We start from the raw sequence: 13,738 nt of genomic DNA, 5'->3' as shown, positions 1-13,738 counted from the left end.
AGAACTTGCCTTCCAAGAGGACGTAATGTCAGTTTTGGCAGTTTGTAAAATAAATTACCCACAAAAAAAGCGACTTACATTTACTCCAGTGCGACTTATGTATGGTTTTTTTTGGACCTAATTGGTCTTGTGCGACTTATAGTCCAGAAAATACGGTATACGTAAGTCGCAGGCACAGCCAAACTATGAAAAAAATGATAATCCACATAATCACTAATGTGATTGAGTCAAATGTAAACAGCTCATAGCGTCTTTCTTTCCACAGACTGTTCCGTAGCACAGAGTCCACCTGCACTGCTTCCATTTCCTGCACTAAATCACTCTGGGGATTCTAAGAACACACACATCATCTGCTCTGTCACCATTCCAGAGGACTGCCTTTCTACACATCGTCCCTCATCATTCCCGCGGTCTCCAAACAGCCCAGTACATACTGAATCCCAGTTCGCAGTTAATTCAAATCAATTGCTGGACAGTCCAAGTAGAGTGAGTGTAAACAACAAAGAGCTCAATACACTTACAAAAACAATGCCCCTCTCAGCGAAGTCAGCGGCTGAACAAAGCATCCTAGGTTCCCAAACCCAAAGTACTAACTTGACCTTTGAGCACACCCAAAACCAGAGGGAACACCTTGAAACGCGAACAGACAAGAAAAATAACAAAAACCATAGACTGGAGATTTCTGAAGCTCGTCCAGTCCTTGCACAACAAACAGCCAAGGCCCAGAGAGCGATCGGCACTCTGTCATCACACATACCGGTAAGAAGAACGAAGAGCGTGGGCCATGTTCAAGCAGCTGCAGACTCAAGGGCTCACTCCGTTCCTGAAGTATGCACAGATGCTACCACGACTGACCGCCTTTGGAGCAAGCTTGAGCCGGTCAGCCATAGAGACAGTATGTCCTCCTCCTCTAGCATTTCTTCAAGTGACACGGTCATTGACGTTTCCCAAAGCAACCTGGCCAAAAAGAGTCTTATTGGAACAAGCGTCACCTGTGACCCCCCCTGCGCCAGCTGCCACCATTCAGCATTTGTTTCCTTCGACAGACTGCAAGTTAACAGAAGCAAATCAAACCCCAATCTTCAACAGCGGGACTGTTCCACAGATCACCTGGAATCGCCCGTAGACCGAACCAACAGACTTACTCAAAGAAGGCACACTTGGAGCAGACTCTTCATGGAAGGGCTTAAGCAGTCATCAGCCAGCAGGCCGCCATCAGCATCTCCATCCAGAATGCCAGCGTCCATATCCAAAAGCCTTGGGGACCTTACATCAGATGATATTTCCTGTAACTTTGACAGCAAGTACCGCAGCATCAGCCGTAGCTTCATTGTTAGACCAACCAGGGATCAGCTACTAAAGGGCAGCTTGGCAAAAACTCACCCTAGCAATGACCTGACAGAGCAGCTACGGAAGCTGACCGATGTGGAGCCCCTGAATGCGAGTGACTTTGCACCTGAAAATAGACCGAGAGAATCTGAAGAGGAATCTGTAGAAGAGCATCTCATTAGGAGGACATCCTCCAGGAGCCAAAGCAGGGTGCGTTATATTGCAAACCGGGCCAAGAAGGCCCAAGAAAGGCAAAGGCTGCAGAGCTTGATGCAAGGCAATACGAGCTTCGGCTGTACCAATAACATGGGTGGAAGCAGTGCTTGCCCCATTGAGGAGCGGGGGAATCCTGAAGGAGCGTGTTGTATCGCTGGAAGTCCCTGTGCTAGCCCAAACATGCTATGTCCAGCCACATATTTAGGATCCCCCTTAAGACCGTCCCCTCCCTCCAAAAGCCCTGCAAACAGTGACGTCCATTTTATGCTTAGACTTTAAGTGGAGTGGCAGGTTTGAGTAAGTAAAGTCCATTTTTTTGTTGTTTTTCTTTCCAAGAAAAACTATTTTATTCTTCAGAAATTATAGCATAGTTCAGCAGAATATTTCAGAGGACCAGATTCATAAAAATGATCCTGAAAAACATTTCTTCTCAAGGCAACTTAGCCAGCCCTGTAAATTTGTTAGATACAATGTATTGAAAGAAAACTGCCATTTTTAATGTTGACTATGATCTAATGTTATGTTGAAGTATTTTAGGATTTACGGCATTCAGTAGCAGTTTGAACCCTTGTAATTGTATAATCATAGTTGAAATTAAAAACAAAATGTCAAGATATTATTTTTAGCCCATCCATTAAGCAATATACGAGTGATGGCATTGTTATGTGCAAAATAATGTGCAGTTTTATGCTAAAAGATGAGCTTTCCTGAGAAAATGAACTCTCCCCACAATGCAAGGTAAACGTTTTAATTCATATACTGCTTTGTGTAGTGCTTACATGTAAATGCAACCGAGCTGCCAATCGTCTGCGAATGATACTGATCTGCAGCATGTCACAGCACTGAGAGAACTACTAGTAGTTCTTCTTTTTGGAATATTTTAGTTGACTGCATGTGTTATATGCACTGTATTTACCCCTTGACTGGGTTTTATTTTACTAACTCTTTTATATCAACATGTTCAATGTCACAACCTGTTTTGTAGGACAGTTTGATGGCGCTCCTAAGAGCGTCACGGTGTAGTTTTTATGTTCTCAGTAGTCCATGGTACTAAAAACAAAACAAAGCACGTTTGTCAGCCTGCTGCATTGTTTGTACTGCCATGCCAGATGTTTGTGCAAAAAAAAAAGAGAGACGATATTTAAACAAAAATGTGTAATTATGACTTTAATAAATTCAATCAATAATGCACGGTTTGACTCTTTGTTTTCAATGGATAAAAATATATAAATACATTTGTTATTGAAAGAGTTAATGGAGGAACTGAATTGAATTGAGTTGTCACCAAGGAAACCAATCTGAAATTAGTCTCCTGAGCTATTATGTTATTAAATTTTGACTTTTTTTTTTTAATCAGACAAGCAAAAGCTGGAAGAATTCTACCATTTATGAAACTTGAGATCTTTTAGATGAGAATGCTATCGCTTCATTCACTTCTTTCTGAATCTGCACTCTAAGTATCATAGCAACTGTAACGCCTTTAGCCGCATTATTGTTTATGCTGCAGGGAAAAATACAAATGTGTATTTGTGTGCTCATTAATATTGTAACATTCAGCTATTATATTAGTAATTGAGTAATCTGTCTTTTTTTTTGAGTAAGCAGATAAAATACAGCAAGAGCTGAAGTCTCGTAAACATTACATGTGTGATTTCCGTGGCATATTTTGTCAAACTTTAGAGGTTCTACACTAAATTGAGTCTTATACAAACTGACATGTGGAAGCATTTGACCTTAATTTTGGCAGAGTGTGCTTTCTTTTCTAATTATGAACTCTTCTTTGGTCTGTGTTTAGACTCGGTCACCTTTGGCCAAAACCCAGCAGACCCCCGACAGGCATGGCCGATGTTTTCTTAACTAAGACATCAGGCTGCACAAGGCTGCACAACAACTTCAACCATGGCCCACTGTTGTTTCCTGAGCTTCTAAAGGAGTGACTGTTAAAAAGAAATCATAGGACGGTCGGCGATCTTTTACAAGGGCAGATGAACAGACATGGAGTGGTATTTCATGTAAACACTTAATCTTAGCTTCAAACTGATAATGTATAATCACAATTGGCATTAACCGAGATGTTACACAGCAGTAAGTTAAACCTATCCTTAAATTTCAAACCTTACATTTTCCCATCCCAAAATGCATGGAGCCACTTCATGCTTTCTCACGACACTGATTCTTCAAAGCCTTGTCCATTGTCTGTACTTTCCAAAGCTGACAGCCTCCCCTGGCGAGCTGTCACATTCTGCCGGGCCTCTTCTTCAGCTCTGAGAGACTTTGTGAAGCACGACATGCTTGTTTTAGCGCCACAGACTCCATTCCACCCAGCAAAGCAATACAAAAGACAGCTTCATTAGGATTCTAAGAAAATCCCACAGACTCTTTTAAGGCGGTATTTATCTGGACAGCTTGGCACAACTTTTTTCTCTCAATTGAGGCCGAACAGAATGTTTTGTCTCCAAAACTGAATGCGACCCCTTCCTCCTTGATGAAGTCACTGCTTCTTTTTACACGTACATTCATTTGTTGGACTCTGCCAAAACCCACAGCAAAAACAAGACAGCTTGTATCAACCATTAAAAAACACTAAGGTTGACTTTGACTATGCATTGTTTGACTGTGCATTATTATACAATTAAGACTGTTAGACACTTTTTACATGCAGTTTAGTATTTATAATGGAACAAAAGCAGGATGCCAACATTTTTCAAGAAACTAGAATGGTTGACAAAGAAATTCTATTCCCTTTCCAAATCCTAAAACCTGCACACTTAACACCGACATCTGCAGTGGCATCGTGTTCAGCCTCTGTATGGACAATCATGTTTTAGGTTTAGGCCCTCCCTCTATCCTCCCACATTTAAACTCACCCACGACTGTCTGCTTTACACAACACTTTGCACTTGCAAGTTTTGTTGTCAATACTTTTAGGTTCTTGTGAGATTTTTAAATCTGCATATCACCAAAGGTGAGTACATTAATATTATATTGTTACGCTGTGACACCACAAATGTATCACCCAGCATAGAACTAATGTTATTTTTTTTAGTCATCATGATGTTATGCATATGTTTATGAAATCTTAATTTGACACAATGCTATCATTTTCAGGCTGTTGGCAGAATGAAAGTCTGCATAGCTTTTGTCTTGAGTGTGGCGGCCCTGAATAGATGGGCGTTTGCTGCAGGTAAGATGCATGATTCTCAGTCAAGGTCAATGCAAAAGAGCAAGACTGTTACTTGTTAGTGCCGATTAATTAATAACAGGTTTTCAGGTGGCAATACTGGCATATTAATACAATTCAAACTGAAGAGTGGATAGACACATTTTATTTTTTTAGTTTTTTTTTTCTTCATTGGAGACCTTACGCATAGTGTGCAACAGCACGGCATCAAAAGCTTTTTGTCGTATTTTAGCAGTGAGTGCGGTGAAGTTCATAGCTGGTGAAGCAGTTAGTCTTTGGAAGTCTGTTCATTTATTTTCATTTTTTATTAACAGAAAATCATTTGTACTCTAAGCTTTCATTTCAAGCTTTCATTGAGAAGGCTCTGCAGCATCCGCTGTAGAACAACCAGGTTTAGAGACAGCTACTTCCCCCTGGCCATCAGACTGCTGAATGCCACATAAGCCCTTCTACCTGCCCACACGCACAACCAAAACTAAAATAAATTATTGTTATTTATTCTAAATTATTTGTACAAATTACTGTTTACGCTGTACATTGGTCATATTTGATGTCATCTATTTATTCTCCACATTATTATTATTTATTATTACACGGGAGCCAGGCAATGACATTTCGTTGGCAATTTCACTGCTGTGTTATTGTGCAATGACAATAAAGAAAGTCTATATCGATATGAAGTACACCCAACCTATCTTTCCTTCTGATGCTTTGTTGGAAAAGAAAAGTCAGATCAATATTTACAGTATTTTATAAATTCATTCATTCATGCAGTTTTACAGTATTTATGTTACAAAAAAAAAACACCAACATTCCCTCTTGGCAAGCATCTTCTATCTTATGCACGCCTCTTATCCCTAAAGGACGAGGCAAGTACTGCAGTGCCTTTGTGTGTATTTTATTGTCCTGTTAGCAAGGATAATGCCACACCTTACACTAAAGACATGACATGGGCTGTGGAAAGTCATAGTGTATAATACATCTTTCTGCAACATGACATTATTGACGATATACTGTCAGGCACCATGATCCAACTCAGACAGTAGGTCAAAAAAAAGGTCATTACAACCACATATTGTTAAAAATAATAGCTCCAAACTGTATGGTTATTTTTGAAAAGGCAGGGTTGTTTACATTGTTCTGCAATTGGATACATTCCAGTTCGGCTTCATGTCTTTGTGAGAAGTCTATATCCACAGCGATCAGCATATACTCTATGTCCAACTCTCCACATCACAAACATCAGACTGTGGATGACCTTTTGGAAATAGGTCACGCTCCCCAACAGTTTTTGTAAATCCGATTTACCCCCAGCGGACCCCGCTAGGCAGCAGGAGTCCTATCAAAGCACAATCCAATCGGGCTGCATCCTATTTCTCACCAGTGGAGGGGCTCATGTCGTGCTGGGGTCTAGAAAGCACTGCGATAAATCAATTAGCCCACACTCTGCAGGCAGGCAGGCGGTGAACTGACAGGCATCTCCGCTGATCATAGCTCCTACAATCCTCTCTGGGGGGATGCTGACAAGGGTGTCATGAGCCTCGTATGACCCAGCCGGACTGGCTTTTGTTGTTGCATGAAATTATGAGGAACTTGCACCCCCAGCACCTCCTGATCCCCACTACTCTTCTCTGGCCGACCTTGGCAGGGCATGTTAGGTCTTTGAGACATGCTGGGAGAGCCATTGGTCACACTTTGGACAGACAGAAAACAAGTTTGGTGCCATGAGTATTAGGGCAGGAATTCCGCTGCCCTTGCACTTCATGACACAGTGAAAAGAGGGGGGTGAAATGGCCCCCACACCACTATGTACATCTGTGCAATACTTGCTTTTATAGTCAGTATAGTTACTCCAGACCCCATTCACTGTGCAATATCTGATCAACCTCCATGTGCAATATTAAGGGCTTTAAATGCAATATACTAAGTTCTATATGAAGTATTTCCATAATGCCTCATATTAACTCTCTAACAAAGATCTCAGTGTATAGACTGGTCATATATTTCATCTCGTTTCATATTATCTACATCCTGTATTGTATATAACTCTGGGAAAAACTGTTGATTTTGTTAATACTTGGGTTGTTTATATTGTTTATTTTTCTATATAGTATATTTTGTACTGCTTAACTGACCCTGTACTCTTGCTGCTGTGCAATACAAATTTCCCCACTGAGGGACGAATAAAGGCATATCTTAATCTCTTAATCTTAAATGCATCCTTACGTAGGATCCCTTTGCTTTGATTCCCACATAGCCTGATGTTGTAAGTTGCACTTACAACACAACACTTCCATTGTCCTCCAGTGCTGCTCAGCTTATTTACTGCTGTTGTGGAACAAAAGCAAAGAGGACACAAAGCACCAATAGCATTCTTCAGGATTTCTATAGCTTGTAGGCATCCAACCAAAGTATCTTTGAACACACCCAGTGACTTAATGTAATGCTGTTTTCCCCCATTACAGGCCCAAAAGAGTTATCCATCACTACTATAATGGTATTCTGTTTTTTACTACAGTATTATAACACTTCTCTAAGAGTATTTTGTTGTCAAGTTATCTGTGTTTCACAGCAAGACCCGTACACAATGACCAAAGGCTCTGAAGGGGAGCTGGAAGGCTACTGTATTGACTTCATCTCTGAGCTCAGCGAGAAACTTGGCTTCAGTTACAAACTGCAGCTGGTGAAGGACGGCCGCTATGGATCCATGGACTCCAGCGGGAACTGGAATGGAATGATCGGTGAAGTCATCAGAGGGGTATGTTCCCTGGGAACGGAAGTATTGGTCCCACTTTGTGGCTAAGAACACTTCAGAACATGAATTTTTTACATTAGGATGCCGATCTGGCTGTGGCCCCACTGACACTCACCGCCATCCGAGAGCAGTATGTGGACATGACCACGCCCTTCATGCAAACGGGAATAGGTTTCATTCTCCACAAAGATGTGGCAGGTGATGAGAACGCTTTCAGCCTCCTGGCACCATTCTCCACTGAGATGTGGGTGGGCATCGCCATTGCGTTCCTGCTAACTGGTCTCTGCATGTTCCTGATGGGCAGGTATGTTCAAAATAAAAGTACAATATTTGTACGTGTATGAAATTATTGCTTGATGTATTTCGCAACAGATACCTCGGCTTCTTTTGGTCCTCCATTTAACTTATTTTACAGTATTTTCCTTTACTTGCAAGTTTCTTGGCGATGTTAGCATTGCATTTTTTTCTCTTCCTGTGTGAAGCCCGGTCACCACGCCGTTTTTAATGCACCAGGACTGTTCCAAATCATCAATCTTCCACATCGTTTCCGATATAATGCAATCCTTCAGTTTGCATCCTCAAGGCATCCACTTTCTCTTCCAGCCCAACAATGTCCCTACGGCTCCCTAAGGAGTAAACATTTCAGCCGCTCGTATCCGTGGTCTCGTTGTTTCAGCCACAACGTAAAGCTCATGACCATGGGTGAGGGTGGGAACATATACCTGCCGCTAATTGACAGCTTCAGGCTCAGCTCTGGTTCGAGTACAGCCACCTCATTACTGGGAGATGCTGCCCTGATCCACCTGCCGATCCCAGGCTCCGGGGCCTTCATGAGTGACGGCACTCATGAACACCAAGATACTTAAAATCCGTATTCACCCATATTCAACTCTTGTTCTTCTGTTCCCACATACTTTATTTTTTTTTTTAGATGTGATGATGACATATATTTCTTAGCAACATTGCAGATAATGTTTATGTGACTGAGGCCAAAAGTCCTAATCCTGAAGGCCCTGGGCAGATTACATTTATATGGCAACACATACTTGTAGAAGCTGAAGTACAAAGCTGGAAGGCACATAATACAAAATACACTACTGAAAGCACTGCAGTCGAGAAAAATATTGGATATAATTTTAGGGTTTTCTCATATCAACAGTAAAAGTATGTAATATGAGTAATATTAGTATGTAAATAAATGTACGTATGTATGATTAATGTGGGGCTGCACAGTGGACTAGTGGTTTGCACGCAGGCATCACAGTTAGGAGACCTGAGTTCAATTCAGGTCGAGGGGGTATGTTGGAGCCCATCCCAGCTGATTTGGGGCGTGAGGCGGGGTACACCCTGGACTGGTCTGAACTGTGAACTGAATGATGTAATACTTAATACATGTCCAAATACAATTAAACCATTACTATTACCCATTACAGCTGCACGGTGGACCAGTGGTTAGTGCGCAGGCCTCACAGCTAAGAGACCCAAGTTCAATTCCACCATTGGCCATCTCTGTGTTGAGTTTGCATGTTCTCCCCGTGCATGCGTGGGTACTCCGGTTTCCTCCAACATTCCAAAAACATGCTAGGTTAATCGGCCACTCCAAATTGTCCATAGGTATGAATGTGAGTGTGAATGGTTGTTTGTCTATATGTGCCCTGTGATTGGCTGGCCACCAGTCCAGGGTGTACCCCGCCTCTCGCCCAAAGACAGCTGGGATAGGCTCCAGTAGAAAATAAATGAATGAATGATTAATGTGGATATCCAATCAATATCGGTATCGGATGAAATTCAAGACAATGCAATATCAATATTGTATCAGAACACCCCTTTATAAATGGTTGTTCACTTGTATCACTTGTATCACGCTTTTCCAACAGGAGAGGTGTTGGACTTAATTCCACTGTATAACAAATATTCCTTGTCATACCCCATCACTGTCCATAACATGTTACAGATGTTTTTTTATGTATCTCAACACTTGTATGTACTGTCACTTGTACATTTTTATTTGACTGCCTTCACAGGATCAGTCCGGGTGAATGGGCCAAGCCCGACACAGAAGAGCACAGATTTACTTTACTGCACAGCTACTGGTACATTACGGGAGCTCTCACACTGCAAGGTAACCCAGCAACCAGCTAGACCGAAACACACAAACCGCCACACCCTGCTACAAGAAGTCTATTCCTTTTTCTGTCTGAACGTTCTGAACATTCTTGTTCTGTGCAACTTTAATGCAAATTGCTTCTGGCAGAAAGGTAGCACGTACTGAAAGCAGTGCAGTGTAAGCTACAAAATGAAGATAATACAGAATTGGATAATACAACTGTTGGACCTGGGACTATTGACTACATAGTGGTGACTACTAACTATGCGTGCATAGATTTCATTAGGCAGGATTCCAGCAAATTCAACTGATTGTTTCATGAAGAAGTGTCGGTAAAAAGTGTAACTTTCCTCCATCCTCAAGTAGAATTCCTGCTCTGAGTGGTTTCTCAATTTTCAGTCATCAAACTGCTTTCCTCTGCAGCCTGTCTAATAGCATCAGTGCTGTGGTGCCTGTTATACTCCAAATATGAGAAGCATATTCCATAAGTAATCGTATGGATCCCTTGTAGATGGTGATTAGTGCTCTGAGAAGGAGGAGGAGGTTTTTAGTACATTCCAGGATGTAGTTTTTTTTTAGCAAGTCCTTTGATGCAAGGAGTACTTGTTAGTATGCTGGTAGCGAGGACCCCTAGTAATGCTTTGCTTGGGGATCATGTTCAATTTTTTTTTGCTGAAGACTACTTGCAAATATGTGTCCGAGTTTAGGGTTTTTGATGGTAATTTGAAGCGTTGGATCATCATACAAAACAGGTGGAGGTCATTCATTGTTATACATACATCAGGAATAATAACGGACCAAGTATGGTCCCTTGGGGCACACCGAAAGATACAGGTAATGCTGACGAAGTAAATCCTGCCAGAACAACACGCTGTAGTCTAAAGAAAGATGAAACCCAGCCATGTAGGTCTCCTTGAATACCAAATGAAGTCCGACATTATTATTATTTATATATTCATTTAGGCGTGTCTGGATATGTTTGACTTGTACTAGTATACTGTACTGTATGTCCTGAAATCCAAATCCAAAACCAGTAACTTCTTTAAAATAAAAAAAAAATCCCCAGAAAAATAAAGAATCAACAATTACAATAAATATGAATAATAGAGGTATTACTGCATTATAATCATAATTGGGCTATGCTGGGTGGTAGTGACCTACTTGGTAAATACATGCTGTTTGTCTCAGGTGCTGGTCCTCACCCTAAAGCTGTTTCTGGAAAAGTGGTGAGCGCCATCTGGTGGGTGTTTGTTGTAGTACTGCTCGCCTGCTACTTTGCCAACTTCCACTCCATGATGCACTTCAACAAGAAACACATCTCCATCATGAACTTTGAGGACCTCGCCAAACAGGATGTTATTGAGTATGGCACAGTGGACGGTGGCTCCACCACGCTTTTCTTTAAGGTGTGTTCAAAAGCAACACGGTATCTTCATCATGTTCTCCATCGAAATAAAAATGTGATGATGCCTTCTTTCTTTATTGTCCTAGAATTCCAACAATGCTGTCTACAGACGCATCTACCAGCACATGGAGCGTAAGAAGAGCTATGTAGTAAACATGGAGGAAGGTGTTCGCCGTGCCCAGGAGGGAAACTTTGCCTTCATCGGTGAGGCCGTGTCCTTGGATCTCGCTGTGGCTCGCTACTGTACACTGACCCGCTCACAGGAAGTTGTCGCCATGAGAGCCTATAGCATTGCTGCACGTCAGGGTGAGTCTGGATGGATTCCTTTTGTGAGCAGTCCTTACAAGGCAAGACTGGAAAGTTCATTCTTCTCCAGGTTCCCCTATGGTAAGAAACCTCAGCATGGCCATTCTTCAGCTGAGCGAATCTGGCGAGCTGACTTATCTGCGGGACAAGTGGTGGGCCAGCAGTTGCGTGGGAGCCGATGGCGCCCCCAACTCAGAAACCCTCCATCCTCATGACCTGCGGGGTCTCTTCCTCCTGCTTGGCCTTGGCCTGGGTGTCGGCCTCCTTCTTGCTCTGCTGGAACTCCTCGCCAAAGCTCGCAGTCAGGCAATTGAAGAAAAGGTATGAATGGAAGCAAGCTCAGATGTAAATAATCTGTTACAGTGTCAAACTGTCTTCCATCATAAAACCTTTAGTAAGTATATATGTTAGCAATAAGTCACAAATGAGATAACTAAAATAAGTACTAAAATACCCCACCTTGGATGCCAGAGATGGTTAGAAAGCAGTTGCCTTTGTGTGTTATACTATATATTTTATGCTATAATTACTACTACTACTAGACAAAGTCACTGTTAAAAGTGTAAAAAGAAGTCAACTGCTCCATATTAGATATATTAGTAATTAAAAACATTAGTAATTATATTTGTTGCCTTGCACTGACACTGAGATGTGTTCTGTGTCTAGTTCTATGGTCATCATTACACTTTCCCTATACAGAAATCCCTCGTTAATTATGGTTAATTGGTTGCAGACCCCACCGTGACAAGTAAATTTCCTTACTTATAATAATGATGATGATGATGATGATGATGATGATGTAGCCCTTTATTCTTGTCACTTATACAGGAGTACAAGCGAAATTGTGTAATCATCCCTCCGTACATATACAACATCCTATGCAGTGAGACAAGGGGTGACAGGACGGGATGATTGGGCGATGAAGGGGTGGAAGAAGTGGGACAACACTAGGAGAGGGGAGGGGAAAAAATTAATAATTGTCGTAGATTGAAAAATTAGAGTATAGAAAACCTGTTTACGACCTTTAATGTGTTTTAACATAACATAACATTAGAGACTTTATACTCGTATATACCCAATATAGTCAACATGAAATAAGACACTATAGAGACTATAGCATTCTACTGTGAATGATACTACAGCAATATGGAATTGAGGACTTGTCTGCACCCTTGATCACAAGCAGTTCTATTGACGCTCATTGCATTTAGGCTTAAGGGCAACTTCCAATAATCACCAATCATCGTTTCCGTTTCATAACAGACCCTGTCTTGACAATTTAACAAGTCCTTTCTCTGCTTTGCGTTGCAAAATGTTACACTTTTCTGATTCTTCCTCTCTGCTACAGAAATCCTGCTGCTCGGTGTTGACATCAGAGCTGAATCAGCGCTTTGGCAGTGGAGGAGAGGTCACAGAGCAAGACGCCACAGACAAAAGCAAAGCCTAATTCTTCCACTTTCGTATATATATAAAAAAAAACAAAAAACAACAACATTGTGTCGGTACATTCAAACACTCACTTGTAATGTTCCCATAGTAACAGTTTGGGGTTGAGTGGCCATGAAACACATCAACAGAGTTTAATACTGCAAATGCTAATCAGTACTTACAAGGGTCGTCCATTAGAAATAGTCGTTATGTACTAACAGTTTATATTGCTTGTGTCATCCAAATAAATGTACCAAGGTTCCACATTGTTTTACTTCAATGTGCATGTAGCTCGGAAGGTTTTAATTCCATATTAAATCAATCACGACATGAAAGACAAACAAGACATTTTTAGTAGAAAAGTATGAATTTAACTTTCAAAGTGGACCCCAAAAATCCTAGTGGCACTGGAAAGCTTTGCAGTACGTATCTTAATTATACAATCTTTTGTTGTTGCTTAATTGGCTTTCAGCCACATTTGGAAGAAAGCAAAATGTCATTGAAGATTCTGGACTACAGTAAGTCTCATTTTGGCAGCTGGAATCTCTGACTGCATTCATTTGGAAAGAAAAGTATCCTCTTTGTTCTTGTTTGTTTGTTTTTTTCTTCTTCTTTGAAGCATCATATCTTCCTATTCCATCCAAAAATCACTGCAGCACCATCACAAAGTCTTAATGTGTGTAAATAGCCTGTAAACCCCATTAAAAATAAATAAATGACCTGCTATTTGTGCCTTTATAACTACTTTCAATAGTTGAGTGAGACAGAGCCCCATTGGACTTTGCAACCTACTCAGCCCACGCTGTTTTTGATGTACAGTATGTATGTATGTACCTATTCTGAGCTCACAATTGAGCTTCATGCAGATTATCTGTGCATGGAGGTCAGGTAGATGCATGGCCTGAATCAGCATCCACAAAGTCACTGCATCCCTTGTTGGCTTTTCAACAAGGAAAGACGCAATACCCTTCAATTCTCACATCTTCGCCAGTGCAAGCATCTGCAAAAATG

At 41.3% G+C, this 13,738-nt stretch overlaps 2 protein-coding genes across 11 annotated transcripts in view; both read left to right on the top strand.

Moving 5' to 3' along the window:
* Positions 1–2,151, top strand: part of plch2a (phospholipase C, eta 2a) — a 104,015-nt gene extending 101,864 nt beyond the window's left edge. For 6 of the 10 annotated variants that reach the window (XM_078796897.1, XM_078796890.1, XM_078796889.1 and 3 more), the window contains one exon: positions 266–2,151. In XM_078796897.1, the coding sequence (XP_078653023.1) occupies positions 266–1,824 (1,559 nt within the window). In that variant the 3' untranslated portion in view covers positions 1,825–2,151. The remainder of the gene's footprint in view (positions 1–265) is intronic. The other 4 variants (XM_078796892.1, XM_078796894.1, XM_078796893.1 and 1 more) reach the window with 2 other exon arrangements.
* A 1,988-nt stretch (positions 2,152–4,139) lies between these two features.
* On the top strand, positions 4,140–13,446 carry LOC131103945 (putative glutamate receptor). Its single transcript, XM_058050512.2, has 10 exons — positions 4,140–4,510; positions 4,654–4,729; positions 7,192–7,223; positions 7,299–7,484; positions 7,562–7,785; positions 9,506–9,603; positions 10,777–10,994; positions 11,080–11,299; positions 11,370–11,620; positions 12,648–13,446. Exons 2-10 carry the CDS (start codon positions 4,666–4,668, stop codon positions 12,744–12,746), a joined length of 1,392 nt encoding a protein of 463 aa, XP_057906495.2. The 5' UTR covers positions 4,140–4,510; positions 4,654–4,665; the 3' UTR covers positions 12,747–13,446.
* Positions 13,447–13,738: the final 292 nt, after the last annotated feature.

This window comes from Doryrhamphus excisus, linkage group LG15 (assembly GCF_037039965.1).
Source record: "Doryrhamphus excisus strain RoL-2023G ecotype Guam linkage group LG15, RoL_Dexc_Guam_v1.1, whole genome shotgun sequence".
In the NCBI taxonomy this organism is placed as follows: Eukaryota; Metazoa; Chordata; class Actinopteri; order Syngnathiformes; family Syngnathidae; genus Doryrhamphus; species Doryrhamphus excisus.
The sequence above is the reverse complement of the archived record's forward strand: the minus strand, read 5'-3'. Positions and strand labels throughout refer to the sequence as shown.

Bases quoted from the DNA above. Each gene is read 5' to 3' on its own strand.
- LOC131103945 (XM_058050512.2), top strand. From the start codon at position 4,666: ATGAAAGTCTGCATAGCTTTTGTCTTGAGTGTGGCGGCCCTGAATAGA. The intron at 7,786-9,505 runs GTATGTTCAAAA...CTGCCTTCACAG, and splicing joins TGCATGTTCCTGATGGGCAG to GATCAGTCCGGGTGAATGGG. The intron at 11,300-11,369 runs GTGAGTCTGGAT...ATTCTTCTCCAG, and splicing joins TAGCATTGCTGCACGTCAGG to GTTCCCCTATGGTAAGAAAC.